This window comes from Chenopodium quinoa, unplaced genomic scaffold (assembly GCF_001683475.1).
Source record: "Chenopodium quinoa cultivar QQ74 unplaced genomic scaffold, ASM168347v1, whole genome shotgun sequence".
Classification (NCBI taxonomy): Eukaryota; Viridiplantae; Streptophyta; class Magnoliopsida; order Caryophyllales; family Amaranthaceae; genus Chenopodium; species Chenopodium quinoa.
In genome coordinates, this window is record NW_018743389.1 from 847226 (window position 1) to 865448 (window position 18223).

The 18223-nt window shown below is 36.7% G+C and overlaps 1 protein-coding gene across 1 annotated transcript; it reads right to left on the reverse strand.

Annotated features, from left to right (window-relative positions):
- Positions 1–2991: 2991 nt before the first annotated feature.
- On the reverse strand, positions 2992–17135 carry LOC110738385 (beta-galactosidase-like). The gene is made up of 18 exons (XM_021918767.1): positions 16885–17135; positions 15791–15929; positions 15094–15333; positions 14255–14401; positions 13506–13584; positions 12470–12653; positions 11226–11291; positions 10062–10295; positions 9260–9466; positions 8844–9147; positions 7483–7642; positions 7124–7232; positions 6574–6709; positions 6383–6438; positions 5984–6283; positions 5763–5885; positions 4080–4760; positions 2992–3459 (listed from the first exon to the last, which is right to left on the reverse strand). The coding sequence occupies exons 1-18, from the start codon at positions 17059–17061 to the stop codon at positions 3289–3291; spliced, it is 3513 nt and encodes a 1170-aa protein (XP_021774459.1). The 5' UTR covers positions 17062–17135; the 3' UTR covers positions 2992–3288.
- Positions 17136–18223: the final 1088 nt, after the last annotated feature.

The window sequence follows — 18223 nt, forward strand, 5'->3', positions numbered from 1 at the left end:
CAACATGCTTTTATAACAGGACGTCAGATGTCGGATAATATTATTCTGAGCCATGAGATGATGGATAAGATCAATAAAAGGAAAACCGGCAACACTTTTCTGGCGGCTGTGAAGATAGATATGAGCAAACCTTATGACAGAGTGAACTGGGATTTTTTACAAACGGTGTTACAGTAGTATGGTTTTCCAAGCTCTTGGATTCAGATGATCCGACAGTGCGTTTCGACAGTTTCTTACAAAGTGTTATTGAATGGGGATACGAGTGAACAGTTTAGTCCTACTTGTGGGTTACGACAAGGGGATCCTCTTTCTCCTTACCTTTTCTTATTCTGCATGGACATCCTGTCAAGAATGTTGCAACAAGGTTGTGATATGAGACAGTTTAATGGGATAAAACTGGGCAAGAGGGGGCCGTATATCTCACATTTATTTTTCGCGGATGATGCACTGTTATTTTTCCAGGCTTCAGATAGGAGCTGCACTGCGATTTCAAATTTGCTGAAAAGTTTTTGCGGTATTTCACGCAAGCGGCTTAATCTAGGGAAGTCTCATGTTTAGGTTAGCCTTAACACTCTCGTTTCATCCCAGAATAGTTTCAAATCAATACTGGGAAAGACGCAGGTTTCTCAGTTGAGAAAGCATTTGGGGGTCCCAATAGATTTTATAGGTCATAAAAGCGACTCTTTCCAGTTCATTGTTGACAACATTGCCAGGCAAATCTCAGCATGGAATGCAGTTTACTTTCGCAGTCTCAAAAATTGGTGTTGATCAACTCGGTCCTATTTCCTATAGCGTCTCATATTCTCAATTGTTTTGAAATGCCGGCATCAATTGCAAACAAGGTTGACTCGCTTCTGTCAAGGTTCTTGTGGGCGACTAATGACCACAAGGGCATCCATTGGGTTGCAAGGGAAACAATCAATCTCTCTTGGGGGATGGGGGGCCTTGGGGTGCGGAGCCTAATTAATTAACACAACTCTGCTAATGAAACAAGTCTGGCAGATCTCACACAATCCTCAGTTGCTTTTGTCAAAGGTGTGTGCGACTAGGTTTCAATCGCCCCTCACCAAGGGGGTGCCTTCAGTGCTTAGGAACAAGAACTTGTCTTAAGGACTCCGAGGTTTGGCGAGGGCTGGGAATTCTTTACTTCAGGGGTGTGCAGTGGGTGGAAGGTGGGGAACGGAAAATCTATCATTGTAGGCAAGGACAGCTGGGTGGGAGGGAGGGTGCCGGAATACAAGGAACACATTACTTTCCAACAAGCCCGATCATGGAAGGCAGGTGACTTTATGGATTCCTCGGGGCAAGGTTGGAACCAAGCTCGTTTACTTTCCTTTTTCGAGCGGAAGGATGCAGTTTCAATTGCTGTAATGGATGATCCTGATCTACAGTCAGATGACTACATGTACTGGAAGTTTCATAAGTCGGGGAGATTCATAGTGAAAACGGGGTATGCCTTCCTTATGCGATCTAATCAGGATACCGCCGTTGCAGAGAACTTTGATCTTTACAAGATTTTATGGTCGCTAAATATCCTTCCTAAATGGAAGCTATTTATGTGGAAGCTTTTAAAGAATGGAATTGCAACAAAGGTTAACTTACGTAGAAGAGGAGTGGATGTTACACGCATTGTGATCTTTGCAGGACACATGAGGAGGACTTGCAACACCTATTCAGCTTTTGCAACTGTGCATAGGATGCATGGAGGGGTGGAATTCCTCAAATTCACTCATAAGCTTATGCAGACCAATCGTTCTTGGATTGGATTCTGTACTATATTCGACTTTACATACGCCAGGATGGTTACAACGGTCATAGGACCACCTTTTTCATTGCGACTTTTTGGGTGTTGTGGTTGGCAAGGAATAACAGGGTTTTCTGCACTCAGGGAACACCATCCCTTTCAACTCCTGCTATCATCTCAGAAGGTTTACGCCAAAAAGGTTTGTTCTTGAAGAGGTTTGAAGATGGCCAAAGATACCTTCCTTCATCCTCTAGAGGGAGAGTCCGAATATCCGCCCGGGTTTATGCGCGCAATCTTACAGGTCTGGGACTCGTTTGCTTACCTACGGTAATACTAGTCGATGGTTCTTGGAAGAAGAACTCCCAAAGATCGGGAATGGGTTGGTTCCCAAAGGTAGGGGTTTTTGGGGAGCAGGGGGTTTTAGGGGGGGGGGGGGGGGCTACCTTTGGTTCGACAGGTTCGGCCCTAGAGGCAGAGTTGAATGCTTGTCTTGAGGGGCTTCGATGGGCTGAGGTTCATTCTTTGAGAGCGGTTACGATTTACACGAATTCAGTTACTGTGGTGCAGATGCTAAGACGCTTAGATGTTGCAGATATTAGCCTCATATAGATGGTAGACCGAATTCGGCAAAAGGCTACAACCTTTGACTGGTGCAGTGTCCACAAGGTAGGGCGGCACGAGTACAAGCAACGCATGACCTAGCAATTATGGCTAGTAGTAGTTTATCGTCTTTTAATAATCACTAGTTTCTGTTTAAGCACATGTCAAAAAAAAAAATAATAAAAATATTTCATGAATGTTCAATTGAATCCACTAAATCAAGCTATGAAATTGAAGAGTGTTTGATTAGTCGAGGAAGTGGTGGAGCGGCAATGGCAGTGGTGGGGCAGTGGGTGTATGGTGATGTGACTGTTTTGAATCGAAAAGCCATTGTGTAGAGGAGGGGGGGTCATAGTAGGGGAGTTTTGGGGTTAAGGCGAGGCCGCGAGGGTGAAGCGAATGATTAAAATGACAATGAAATCATAGGATATCAAATATGCCTGAATGCCCCATTCAAAACGCCCGTAATAGTAACAGCTGCATTGCAGATCGGTCATTGCAACTAAATTATTACTGTATTCTACTTAGATTTACAAGGAACAAACAGCAACTCCTAAAAGACTGAAACTCAACGAATCATAGAAAGTTAACAACATACTCCACTAAACTACAATTGCATTATCTGAACGATAATTTTAGCTATAAAATGAGAGGAAATAACTTCTTTTTTTTCCTTTTATTATATGAGAATGAAATGACGCTAAAAATGTATTAAACATTACGAATCGACTACATCAGTATAGCCCCTTTTGCATGTCAAGAAATTGAAATCACTTTGCACGACTTGACAAAAAAAACTTCTGAGTGAGATGAACTCGGCTGGTCCAGAAAATTGAAAACCAAGTGCCAATTTTTATAAAGTCAGACAACTAACTCATACGATTATTTCAAGGTTAAGTGTTATGTCATTCTCGAACAGAGGAGTTCAAGCCATACGCTTGCTATCAGATTTGTTGCTGAGCTTTGTAGATAAGATTGCCTGAACTTGCATCCGTGACTGGACATAGCCTGATCGAAAATGAATAAGGTACAGGTTGGATCAAATACTTATCATGGACACATGGGGTCCAGCTATCGTCTCCTCCTAAACCCATATGCTTGTGGTCAAGATGAACCTGGAATCACATTAAAAAAAAATGTCAATCGACTAAAGAGAGGGCAGAATGTGCGTCCACTCCAACCAATGCAGCTTAATCAAGCTTATAGTTGACAATGCATATTATCTAGGTATAATATTACATTGTATACGGTGAGACGGAAGTGAAATCAACTCTAGTGCTACACAGAAAGGGACATGACTAAAACAGATACAGCACAAGATCAAAATGGGGAAACAACATTTTCCAAGAATTTGGACATGGAAACCATCAAATATTTATAGGAATAAGAAAAACATACATTTAGCCCTCCAAATAACAAAGACTTGCACACACACAAAGCATAGTTTTAAGAGATTGACTGGGAGACAAGGTAAATTATAAGGATTCGCAAATTTACGAGAGACAGCTAAAGAAGGAAAAAGGTTATCTACTTTTCCCAAGTTCAACTTTATAAAGACAAATATGAAAAAATATACAGTAGTTCAGCACAAAGATATCCGGAGAACATGTTACCCAATGATTTTTATTAACAGATTAAAAGTATAACAGTAAGTACTGAAGAGAACAATAAGTGCAAAGAAAAGAAAGTATGGTGAGGTGTGGTGTGGTGAAAAAAAAGACATAAGAATTATCACCTCAATGTCCTCTCCTTCAACAAGATTTTCATTATGAGTAGCCCGGTCAAGCTCGGTTGTTGTGTAGTAGCTGGTGCTCATTTGCATTGTTGGGGAATTATCATATATGGAAGCATACATTCCAACACCATCTTTGTTTTGCATAGTCAACCATCTAACTTCCGCCCTCCCACCACATTCTCCAGGAACTATGTAAGGAACATGCATCTCAGGAACAGTTTTTTCATGAATTGCTACCTGGGCAGCTGCTTTTCTATCAGGGTAACACTCAAAAGGCCCCTTTCCATACCAGTTTACTGTGTCCACTTGTTTGTCTATATGGAATTCAACTCCAACCCGAGGCAAAGGCGGAATATCAGACTGAGGTTTGACACTAGTCTCAATGATTATGTCACCAGAACCATAAATTATATAAGTCATATGTACTGTAAAAGTAATATCTGATTCTTTTGATTCAGAACTGCTTTTTGATTTCGGGATTCCAAGAAAGACTGCAGCTATTTCAACAAAATTTGTTTTACTCTGAACAGAACAGCTATTGGTGAGGAAAACTATGTCATCAAGCAGAGCAGCTTTCCACTTGGATAAGTAACTGTCAGCACCGCCCCCTTTGTCATTATCTGTAGGAGCTCTCCAGAAGCAAGGAGCTATGCCTCTGTTCATCACGGGAACTCCTTGAACCTGCAATGTAAGAGCATTAATCCTACTTCACCAAAAATTTGAATTTTACATAACTAATTCCGCCCCCCCCCCCCCCAAACCCCATTCTCTCTATATTAGATATATCTTTCTCCATTTAAAAAATAATGCAACACTTTGACTAGCATGTAATGCACGTTTTCTAATGCACAACTTTGACCATAAATATCTTTAATTACCTATCAATAGAAATAATAAAAAAAATAAAAAATAAAATATAAAAAAGCTAGTATTATGAATTATACAATGAAACTAATTCAACAATACTGTACCTGATAGCATTTTATTACGATAATTACTAAGATATGTGGTAAAAGTTTGTAAACAGATAGTGCAGAACTAAAATGTTGCACTTACTTTACAACGGAGGAAGTTAAATGACTAATATATGAAGAAAAAGGATCAAATGAGAGCACCATCTTTAAATAAGAATGATTCTGGACCATTAATCCCATTCCCATCCTTTTCAATTTCTTTTCCTTAATTCCATTGCAACCACCATTGAAGCTCTAAGCTAAGCTTCCTCCCTTCCCTCTCCTCAACGTGCATATATTTGGAATCAAATGTGTCTTTTTTTTAACGAGAAATTATTTTGAACTAAAGGTACAAAATTTTTGAATCAGATGTGCATAGTTTTTGAAGCAAATGTTTGCAATAGACTTGCATAGTTTCTAATGCATGTTTTTGTAGTGCATATATATGTCAATAAAATGCATATATTTGTAATAAATCTGCTAAAGTACTAAATGTTGAGGTTCTGCTCTAATCATAAGGAAACTGAATATAGATTAACTTGTTAAGCACAAAAAAGTTCTCAAATGCACAGATCCTCAGAAATTATCTATCGACATTCCTATTACAAAAACATCTTACTCTTCAATTATGCATAGATAGCCTTTTACATAAAACATAGACCCCATTTAGAAATGTAACGATATGGAATATAAACAGTGAAATAAATTAAGATTAGAAAACTAACAGTACCTTCCAGCTCTCGATCAATCCTGTTCGAGTGTTAAACGTAATCTCACTGACATCGTGTTGGAAAATCTTGATCAAGTCTCCATGATTCTCAGTACGGAGGACATGATCTTTAGGTTTGATAGCCTGTAAACCCATTTTATTTGCAGTTAGTGATGAAATAAAATCAACTTTCCTCAGATACAAACACTCTGAATTGTCAATGTGAGAAAAGGGGCATTTACATGAGGAGCAGACTTTCTCTTGGGAGGCAATGGCACTTGCGTCGATGAAATTACATGACCAGCATCCACCCAGCGAGTGGAGTGAAGACGCTTCACATTTATGGTCAAGAAAATTTCCTCGGAAGTACACGAAGTCCAGGCCGAGTACCATGGACCAGATACCCATTCCATAGAAAGGCTCTTTTGGGGATCAATCTGTGGCAGAGATAATACTCCAGATTCTAGTTCAGATCCATCCCCAAGAACAACCCAGTGGAAATCCAATCCTTGTGTAGTTTCATAGAAATGGGTGTTTGTTATCTGCAAAAGTAAAATTTTAAAGCTTCTTGAAACTAGAATTTAGTAGCCTATTGCCATATACATAATCAACAATCCTGTATTTAGTGAATATTTTAGTACCTTGAGCAGTCCTTCCTTGAGCGAAATCTTGATTGGCTGATAAACGTATTTTACTTCTGGAAGAAACATACAAGCAGATACAAATTATGCAATGAAATATACTTTCGGAATTATCTAAATAAAACGAAAAAATAAACAAAACTTAGAGAAGGAAAATTTAGATTTCAGTGCTGACTGCTGCTTCAAGTTACCATGCAGTGCTGGATGAGGAGTTCTATCAGGCCATACAAGTCCATTGAGACAGAAGTTCAGATCATTGGGAGTATCGCCAAAATCACCACCGTAGGCCCAGTGCTTCTTACCATCTGCACCTTCCTTCAATAGTCCCTGCATGCAAAATGCCGAAATTTACCTTTCTGAAGTGCATCTTTCCCATCTAGAGCATATAATTGATGCACGTGACAAAAAAAAAACTGACTGCGATTAATAAACTTTAAGCCATTCAAGACTCTTTGTTGAAGCAAAGACATTGAGCATCCTTTTTCAATGTAAAGAATTATTTTTTAGAAGAAATAAACCATCTCAAGAACCTAATTACATATTATTGGCTACTTCTCACTTGTCACAATTTGCACTTGATTTTTTATTATACAGAACACTTTTACACCAAAATAAAAAGAATTGCAATTAACCATGCAGAGTCATATATGGAAAACCATAAAATGCATCAAAACAGAATGACTTTACAAACATTCATGTTTTGTGTGCCAGAAGATGTCTTCTAAATAGTGTATTACAAACCTGATCAACCCACTCCCATATGAAACCTCCCTGAAGTCCAAAAGTGTTATCAATAGCTTCCCAATACTCATCTATATTTCCATTGCTGTTTCCCATTGCATGAGAATACCTGCCATTTACATCAAAATTTAGCAAGCACATGCCATGTATCAGTAAAAAGAATGATGACAAAACCAATGCAGCAGTAAGAAGCACATTTCAGTTTATCTTCATTTACCATTAGAAAAAATTACTATTTTATATTATACTGCCCCTCCCCCCCCCCCTCTCTCTCTCTCTCTCTCTTTCTTATCTTACATGTTTGTAACTATAGGCCAAAAAAAAAAGGAGAAAGGAGAGGGGGGGTTCATTAAACTTACTCGCATAATATGAGAGGCCTTGCTTCATTTGGATCATTGGCTATCTTTACAATGTCCCACACACGCATGTACATGGGACACACAATATCTGTAGATGAGGTTCTGGATCCACCTCCCTCATAATGTATCACCCTAGAAGGATCTCTTCCTCTTATCCAACCTGAAAATTGTACAATTAGCAGACAAGAAGATATCAATAGATGCAGTTAAGCACTTCAGCATGGTGACAGGATCAGGACATAGAGATTCACTAAACATGCACCAACCTATGTCACTGCCAGTTGAATTCAACTACTACCTCCGTTTCATATTTTTTGCAACTTTGGAATATTTTATATCTCACAAATAATACCCCAAAGTTGCAAAAAATATGAAGCAAAAAATATGAAACATGCATATTTTAGAAGCAAATTATTGGCATGCAGGTAGAAAATTATTAATCGTAGTATATTAATCTTACATTCTCATTATGAGTAAAAAATACATATTTCCGCAGAACAGAGAAAATAAACAAAAAAAAAATTCTTATATTTTTATAGATAAAAAGGACTTCTATATATATTGCAGTAATTGCACCCTAAATCAAAATATGCAAATGGATTCGTCTATTATACGCAGAACACTCACATTTTCACATGCACCAATGTAGTACACATGTTAAAATGACTCAAATAAATATTATCTAATCAACCACTTTCTCAGATCTTCTTTCAAATTTATATCTCAGACCTTCTTTCAAATTTATACAATTTTTTTATAAAGTTACATGTAATTCTCAAGTTTTGAGATTACTCGGGAAACAACCATATGCCAATTGCAACTAGTTGAGAGCAATAGATTGAATAAAGTGATGGAAGAGAGCAATCCAAGTACTTCGTTTAATTCAATTATAATAAAAATAATTTTTTAAAAATTTAATAAAGTAAATTATCTAAAGATGTTGGGATGTAAGAGCCTAAAAATAAGATAAAGAAGTACAAGGGGTTTGCATAATGGCAAGGAGCCGAGGAAGCCTAATATAGGAAGCAAAAGTACTTGATGGAGGGAAGCTCGTTCAAAGAGCCTGAGCTGATATTCATTATATTCTCTTTGGTTGTAAAGACTCGAGTTCAACATGGTACTTAGCACAAAAATTTCACAGATTTTGTTCAACATGGTATTCCAGCATCAAACTCCAACCTCTACTTCACTATAACACCTGGAGTCATGTCATCCTGGTTTGTTTTTACCCATTATTAAAAAGAGAAAAAGTGTATAATCTAATGCATGGCCCTTCAGCAATATACCTATACAACAAACAATGTAACAAATCCTATGAGAACGATGCTAAGTATGAGAATGCAATGTTATCATTTTCATACCAGCCATAGCAGAATGATTTGGTCCATATCCAGCCTCATTGCCCAAGGACCAAGAAATGATGCAAGCATGGTTTTTGTCCCTTTCAACCATGCCTATAACACGATCAAGCATGGGAGCAGCCCAGGCAGGTTCCATTGTAGGATGTTTAAAAGGACCAGAGTGATCAAAACCATGTGTCTCAATGTTTGCTTCATCTATCATGTACATGCCAAATAGATCACACAACTCATACCATCGAGAATGGTTGGGGTAGTGGCTGTTCCTTACGGCATTAATATTATACTGCTTCATCAATACCAAGTCCTATATATAGAACAAAAAAAAAGGAGGGGTAACTCAGTTTATTTGAATAGAGTGACCTTCGATTCTTAAACTAAGATTGCACCGCAGGAGAAAAAACAGCCGTTGGCATCACCTTGACCATGCAATGCTCCAGATTTGTCTTTCCAAGACGTGGGTGGAACTCATGCCTGTTTACTCCTCTAATCATAACAGGCTGTCCATTAACCAGTAGCTGTTTGTAAGCAGTTGTTATTTGCCTGATACCTACTTGGCATGATTCACAGTCAACCACATTTCCATCTGCATCTTTCAAGATGACAACTAGTGTGTACAAATTTGGCTGCAATTTATGCAAAAAACAAACAAATACGAACAAGTTCATAAAGCTAAAAATGTTAATAAAAAAATAATTTTTATCAATCAAGGTGAAATTATAATTTTAAAAAATAAAAGTAAATAGCTATTAATTTTTTTTAAGAGATTGCTACAGTTTCCACGCAGCAACAAAGAAACAAAGGAGTCACTTGCAAATGCTGGAAGGCAGGAAGGAGAGAGATGTAAAGAACATCAAAGTAAATAAGTAACGTCAACTAAAATGGGGATAAAGTTGATGATGATCCCTCGGAACTTGAAGGTAGAAGATATAATATGTATTAATTTAGCCAGACTTTGGAAAATCTATTCTATTGCAAAACTCAATATAAAAACCTCAAACCTTAAGAAACCTGGAGGGAAGTTGCAGCAATTCTGCATATATAAATCAGCATTGACAGGCAGCAGCAGAACAATATAGATCTTTTTTATGGGGTAACAAAATCAAACCACCGAAGGTTTTCTCTTTCATTTTTTCTTCTTTAGAAAGTGTGTGAAGTTTCAAAATTATACAGCTCATAAAATATTATTAATATACTTAATCTAAATACAATAACCCGTACCTGCTCAGCAGACCAAAGCCTAGGCCTATCTATCTTTCCTTTAAAATGATAGCCATTGAACCTGAAACTTGCAGGTGGTACAAGTTCCATTTGTGTTGCTACAGATGCAAGGAGATCAGCTGATCCATCGTTTCCATGCCACATTTCATTATCGTAAACCCCTGCTTCTAGAGTAAAATCAGAAAGGAGGCGGTCTTTAGAAATTCCTTGTGGAATGTCAACTTTAACCTCTACCTACAAAAAAGGACAGGGATATTTATGACATGCTCAAGGATCTATATACTGATGTTAGCAAGAACTAATTCACAATTGCAAATAATTTGATGGATACATTGCTCAATGCTCATCTTCCATGATATCATTACTGAGCACAGACATCATAGCATGAAAATGAAAAAATATGCTGATGGGAGGCAGAGCATGAAACCAATCACCAAATTGATAGTGTTCAGTAAATCAAGGAGCATGAAGGCAGCCAAATAGCATTCAAAAACTTCCACTGACCAGGAAAGTGAGATAAATGGATGAATGGATGGAATCTTCGAGAAAGAAAAAAAGCAAGTTCTAAGTGGGAGAAAGTACTACATGAAATCCTAAAGCGTTGCTAACATTCACCACTGCTTACCTCTATGAAATTGCGGGCACACACATTATAAGCGGATATATTTCCTTACTTTTACAAGTAATGTTAAAAAGAGAAGACTTAATTAAAAATCATAAGCCAGCCAAGAACAATCACATTAAAAGCCTACCACCCTAAACTCTTCACCTGAAAACTGTTTTTTACAGATTTGTACTGAATTTTACTGATGATTGAATTTTGTTGATTCTCCTGTGCTTTTCTCTTATGCAAATTAGAACTAAATTATACATATTCTGCTTTTTACTAAATAATAACTTATTAAGTTGAAGAGAACACAGCCCACTTTGATTCTAAGGAACTAGAGCAATTTCTGCAGGAAAGAAAAATAAAATAAAATAAAAAAATCTCCATTTTGTGTTTTAGATGTATCATGGAATTACACATAATATTTTAGTACTATCACATAAGAAATACACTGCTACTCTGACAACAGATAGTTCACAGTAATTGCTTTCACCCAAGTTAGGTATCTAAAGTAAATAAATGATGACAGGAAGAAATTAGTACGGTCGAAAACTTACCTCTAAATCTGCATGAGAGAAACTTCCATCCAAATTTGAAATGAAGGAATAATCTGCAATAAAAACCTGCATGCCAAAAATTTCCACCAATTACCTTCTACAGAAAATCTAGCAAACCTTGATATATATTGTAGTATGTCCTCAACTCATACTAAACATCTTGAGAGTCTATTTGGGGTGGGTAAAATCATCCAATATGCCTTTAAACGGTCAATTTACCCGTTTACAACTTGCACCGATTTCATTAACTCAAGCCTACCACGGACATTTATGACAACATATAATGATCATATATGGTTCCAAACGACATTATATGACCCCATACAGTGAACCCAAAAGTCCCAATACTTGGTGTATCAAATCATACTTGTTTTGCGTCAATCACAACAACCAGATAAATTAAGGTAGTTTATTAGGTTGTGTACATCAGATGTTATTCAAAACAAATGCTTTGTAACTTAATAAAATTAAAAGAAAATAATAGTAAATAGAATTATTAAAAGGAAACATATACTAAACAAGTCATTTCATATTCTAGGATAACAGTTCAATGTAATATTATACTTCTATAAGATAGAGATATATTTGAGTCAAATCAACTTACATGAGAACCTCTCTAACATTTCAGTATCGAAGAAAATTGGGCAATGATCAAGAAATATCCAACTGAAACCAATATTATCAAACCTAAATACTTCCTGGACCCATCAATCACACATGCATTTCAAACTTTATGGTCAACCCCGCAAATGGATGCATTACAACATGTATCCATCAACTAATCAAGATCTTTGCACTGGATCATAATGTTTAATTTGGAGATGTACAATTGGCATCACATCAATCAAAATTGGAGAAGCATCATTCAAGTATAGTTCTTATGGTTTTCTACAAATATATTTATGTTATATCTCCACGGACCCATCCATATCAATTTTTCTTTCTAATTGTGAGCGCAGAGACATGAAATTGCAGTACTCTAAAATTTACTTGTAATGCAATCAAATAAAAATTCATGAATGAAGATGTGTAGTCATTTTAAATGCAACAGCACCACTCATTACATTTTTACATCACATATAAAAGCAACTTGGCTCAAAGCTTAAATTAGTTCATCCTGAATACACATGTTAAGAATTAAACACAGCCAAGCCTTTTCTTAATGGTGGGGCAGGTCTTGGAAATCAGAACAAAGTTAGACTTTATTAAGCATAACAGAATATCTAGAGCAGCAGTAAACCAACCTGAGGTTTTGCTAGAAGGAGCACATCACGATGAATCCCAGACAACCACCATTGATCTTGATCTTCAAGGTACGTACCATCACTCCATCTGAAGACTTGAACAGCTAAAATATTTTTCTTTCCTGAACCACACGGATGAATGTATTCGGTAATTTCAAACTCAGCAGGCAACCGACTATCCTGACTGATTAAATCAAAATAGTCATCTATTAATCACTTGTAAGAGGAGTTACATTCTTTGACAAGATTGTAGTTTCACCAGAAGATCCAAGGTTAAAATTTTTGAACCAACAGAATTTATAGGGCAAAAATTATAGCCATATATAGGGACAAAATCTACCATGATCAGAATACAAAAAACATAGAAGATCAAGTAGTAAGCAGTAGAGGAATTATGAAACCGCTGTTTCAACAATATTAGCAGATTCCATTGGTGAAATGACCAATAGGCTCTTCACAATGATTGACCTATATATGTCACTAACACCAACCTAATTTTTTTACCCTCATTATAAATCTAAGGAAGCAAAAAGTCATCAAGCCAACAATATCTACTTGCCCACATCCCTAGACCATGTGCTTGATATATTCTAAAGCCTTTTTTTTACCTTTTTAGACCTCATTAGTGTTTTAGTCTGCGGACAGTAGCTATATGTTCTGAAAGATGTTCAACATTTTACTTTGATAGTGATATATATCAGTCTACAGACTAGATCATTCTCCGTTAGAAATCCTAGATAAAGAGACGCCCTAATGCCTTTGATTCCCATACCAAGATACTGCTTGTGGACGTTGGCCTCCAAGAAAGAAGTCATTTAGAGATGCAAATATTGGAAGTTCAAATGAAATTTCACACAGGTTTCTATCACCTGATTCTTGTCCTGCCACAGAGCTTGATCTAGACTGAGTAAATTCTAACATATGTCTCACTGTTTTTGTAATGCTTAAAAGATACACTGTTGGTGCAAATGGAAACTTCTTCATATTGAAAAAAGAACTGAAAGAAATATTCAAAAAGCTAATCCGATGAGCTTACCTGTACCCAACAGGGACCCCATTTACCCATACGTGATAGGCAGAATCAGCAGATTCAAAGTACAACAATATTCTTCGACCTATGAAAAATCCATAGTGCATCTCATGAATTGAGCATAAAATCAAAGGATCTGATAGCAGATAAAGGGAGGCTAATAATAAAATTCTTAAGAGTAATAAATTGTAACATGAAAAGAATAGAGAAGCCTCTGTAGAAAAATGACCTCAAGCAAAGTCACCAAAATTCTTAGCAGGCTATTTATCCTTTTTTTTTTTTTTTTTTTTTTTGGTGATACAAATATAGATAAACTGCAAATGCACCAAGGTTTCTTTTTTATTTTGGCAAGGATGACCAAAAAACTCACTGTGCATGCATTGAAGAAAGGTTTTACACTTAGAACAGAGGTATTGTTCCAAAGGTCATTTAAGATCTACAGTTGCTTACTCGCTAAAGGTACTTTCACTTTGCTTAGTGTAATTCAATATTTAACAATATTATGTTTAAAAAAGGAACAATGGTGACAAAATCAATCAGCCAGTATAAGGGAAAGTGTAATACAATTAATTTCACTAGAAAGGTATGTATGTTTATGTAAGATACAGAAAAAGAGGTTTTCAATACAAACATGTCATGCAGTTAAAGATGTTCCAGATGGAGTTACATAAAACAGTACTGCTACTTCAAGATGCACTACCAGCTAGGTATTCAACATCGTCAACTCAGTCAAACTTGTAAGAAACAGACTGTACCTTTCCATTCATTAGAAATTTCAAAGTATGTCCTGTAGCAACCTGTAGGATTTTCTGCGGGAAGATGGGGAGGATCAACTAGAAATGGATATTCAGTGTTTGTATAGATAGGCTGATCATATCCTTGCATCTGCCAATTTGAAGGAACTGGCCAATCATCAAAAGAAAATCTTGCATTGTTATAAACATGTCAATCCAGCAAAAAAAGCACAGAGTAAAACACAGCCTTATCAACACAGGCATTAATGCATTATTGAGAGGCACCTCAGATATGTATAGTGGCAAAGCTCAAACTAATTTCTATGACTAGAGCGCTCCATGTGACCAAACATAATACACGTACAAGATTAATGCCAGGTAAGATTAATTTCCAGACTTTCAGCATCTCAACATACGCAAATATAAGCAAATAAATGTAGCAATAAAATCTTCTTTACAGCAAGAGAGTTTGACTATAAAGAATAGCATAACAACTACCCGGTCGCCATGGATCATGCTAGTGAAAGTCTGGTCAGACGTGAAATGTAACAGTGGTCACTTGGTGGGTACCTAAACCCAATGGGATATTCTCTTTGCATCCAATGATTAAAACATAAATCCAGTGAAACATTCTACAGCATCCAGTAATCTGTAATCCATCTAATTCAAAGTAATTGGTCACCATATTGTGAAGGTCATATATGCCAAAAACTCAATTTATGAGTCTGTCCAAGTCCAACTATATGAGTCATCCACCATAAAACTTTTGAGTTCACATTATTCATTGGCCTATATACAAAACCCGGGGGGGGGGGGGGGGGAGGAGGTGGGGGTGGCTGAAAAAAGCTTATGCTAAGCACCTGGTACAGTTCCCCAATCATTGTCATGAAAGTCACTGTGGTAAAAAAAATTTGGGACGCCACTTGGTCCAGAAGCTAAGTGAAATTTCCAGCAACCAGATAAAGACTTCACAAAAGGCAAGCCTTCGACCCAAGAAGAAGCGCATTTCAGAGCAGCAGCTACAGCATTGTCATCCCATGTGGCCAAGTTTGATGCTGAAATATCCACCTTGCTTCTTTCAAGCCAGTATCTGAGTGATCCTGTCTCAGAAACAGATGTATATATCACATAATAAATACAAGATCAAAAGGTTAAATGCAGCAATGAATGATAAATGAGGATTCAAATTAGCTCAAGTTGACCTATTGCTTAACTGATTTTCTTAAACCATATCTCAATTCTGAATTCAGGACATCAAGCAAATTCCATCAACATCATAATTTCACAAAGGTTACACCCTCCACTAATGACCACCTCCATAGATCCTACCAGCTAAATTTAAGGTTTTCTGAGAGCCAATACCCACTGCCATTATCTCCAAGGACTCCAACCATTCACCCTCATCACGTAACTTGTAATTGTCATCTTTGTTTTTATTGCATTATTTTATAAGAAAAATATTCATTAAACAGAAAATGAAATAATATCTTATCACTGTATTGCCCAATAGATATATATGCAGAAAATCATAGCACAAAATTCGGATACAACTTATACCTTCTATTGTATCATGACAGCGTAGTGGAACATGTGCATCTCTCTTTCTCCACTTGAAAAAAGATTGATCTTGCCATACTTCATTCTTCAGTAAAGAAGGTTCTTCACTCTCTGTCAATGCCATAGATTGTTTTGCAGCCTATACAAGGTTTAGAAGATGATATAAAGAAGGTTGCAAGATCAAAAGGGAGCATGATTTTGAAAACAAGATGCAGAGTTATCAGTTTGAAACAAAGCAAAGAAGAAAAGTATATGATGAGACTTAGCACTAGCGCAAATAACTTGGGCTGATTCAAATTTCCTAAAAGACAATCATCAAGAAGCAACATAACTTAAACAATGTCCTATAACAAAGTCACGAACTTCAAACCACCAATTATAAGTATAAATGCCAAATATATAGCATTTAAACTTCATATAAATCCTCATATTACTTCCAATACAACCACATCAGACCTTAAATTTCATATAGAGTTATTCAGAACCTCTACATTTGATCAGAAATTTACACTCTAAATGACAGTTGACAGACTTGACACACTAACCAGCACACCACAAACTGCGACAATTTTCATAAGGTTATTATTTATTTTACGCCCGAGAGTGTAATAGACATTCTACCCCCTCTAGTGGCTCAAGACGAACACACAAGTATACAGAAATATCTTAGCCATTCATAATCATATGTTTTCAAGGCCTTTAAACCAAATAAAATCAGTTGATCATCAACCTGCAGCACATTGTTCATAATTGACTTAATGACTATGTACCCACTAATACTTACTCATTTAGTCATACTCCTTGAAACCTGATTAAACATGCAACATGATTGATCACTTCAACATGAATGAAAATCACTTGAAAATATCATTAATTGACCTATAACTATGCAACATCATATAACCAAAAACCAATTCCCAATTAAAGCATTAATTTTTCTGGGTTTATCTTGGAAAACGCTCAATTTTGCAAATTTCAATCCAATTTCTCAAAATAATTAAAAAAATGAAAACCCCACATTAGATTATCAAAGTAAATTAAGAAAAAGATTGAAAATTCAAACACCCAGATGAGATTAAAAAAGAAAATCACACCTGAGCAGCAGGAAGATGGGTGGGTGAACTCTGAAAATGGCAATAAAAAGTTGGAATAGCAAAGAAATTGGTGCAATGCAAAATGTTTTTGGGAAATTTTGTCAGATTAATCGGCTTTGAGTTGAGTAAGCAACGAGAAATTAGGGGATATTCCTGGCATTTTGTTGTTCCGTGCATGTGTGCAGATTTATTTATTTTTTTTGACAAAAAAAGATAAATAAAAAAATTATTTCCAACTGCTAAGAAATACTTTTATGCTTCTACTTGGAATCTAGGATTAGTAGGATTGACATTAGTAGCGAAAACTTCAGTCAAAGTTATCAATTATGGGACATATAACCCAACTCGCATAGTTGTGTGGTCCATCAAAAGGTGTCAATTCGATTTTGTTGGGATCAAATCGGGTCTATTTTTTATAATTTGAAGCATACTAAAATTTTTGTGTTTAAATTAGGGGTGTTAATGAGTCAAACCTGCTCATGAACTGCTCAAGACTAGGCTCGACCAAAGTTTTATATAGGCTCAACTCGAGTTCGGCTCGAGATCTTCATTCTGCTATTTTTATTTTTACCAGGTGTACCATGCGCATGGTACATCCGGGTATATATAGGAACCATATGTCCATATATTAGAGAAAAGTGGTGGTACAGGTGGCTTGTGAGAGAGGAGAGAGAAAATGTGGTAGTGTGGGTGGTAGGGCTAGTGGAAGTGGTTGTGGGAGAGGAGAGAGAATGTGGGTAAGAGTTTTTTTATTAAGGAACTAGCCTTTTGGCCCGTTCGATGCACAAGTTGGTACGTTATATATATGACACTCGAGTGATTATTCAGCTTGCTGACCGTTCTAATACATACCCTGTAGGAGTAGTCGAGGATGTTTTAGTGCAAGTAAATGAACTGGTGTTTCCTGCTGACTTTTATGTTTTAGATATGCCAAATGATGAATCCCCTAGTGCAGCACCTATCTTATTAGGAAGACCTTTTCTGAAAACATCTAGAACTAAAATTGATGTTCACAGTGGGGTGTTGACCATGGAATTCGATGGGGAGGTTATCCGGTTTAATTTATTTGATGCCATGAGATATCCTTCTGATTGTGAATCTGTTTCTAGTATAGATGTCATTGATGCACTAACTGAGCAGGTATTCTTTCTCTCTGGTCATGATGGGTTAGATGTTGTTTTGACTGCGCCTATGGAAAAAGAAAAGTATACTGACTTGCAGGAACATTTTGAGCTTAAGGGGGAAGTTAAGGAAGCTTTTTCCTCTCTGGAAATACTTCCCGATAAGCAGTCAAGGTATGACAAACGGTTTATGCAGTTACCTGTCACTTCTAACAGAT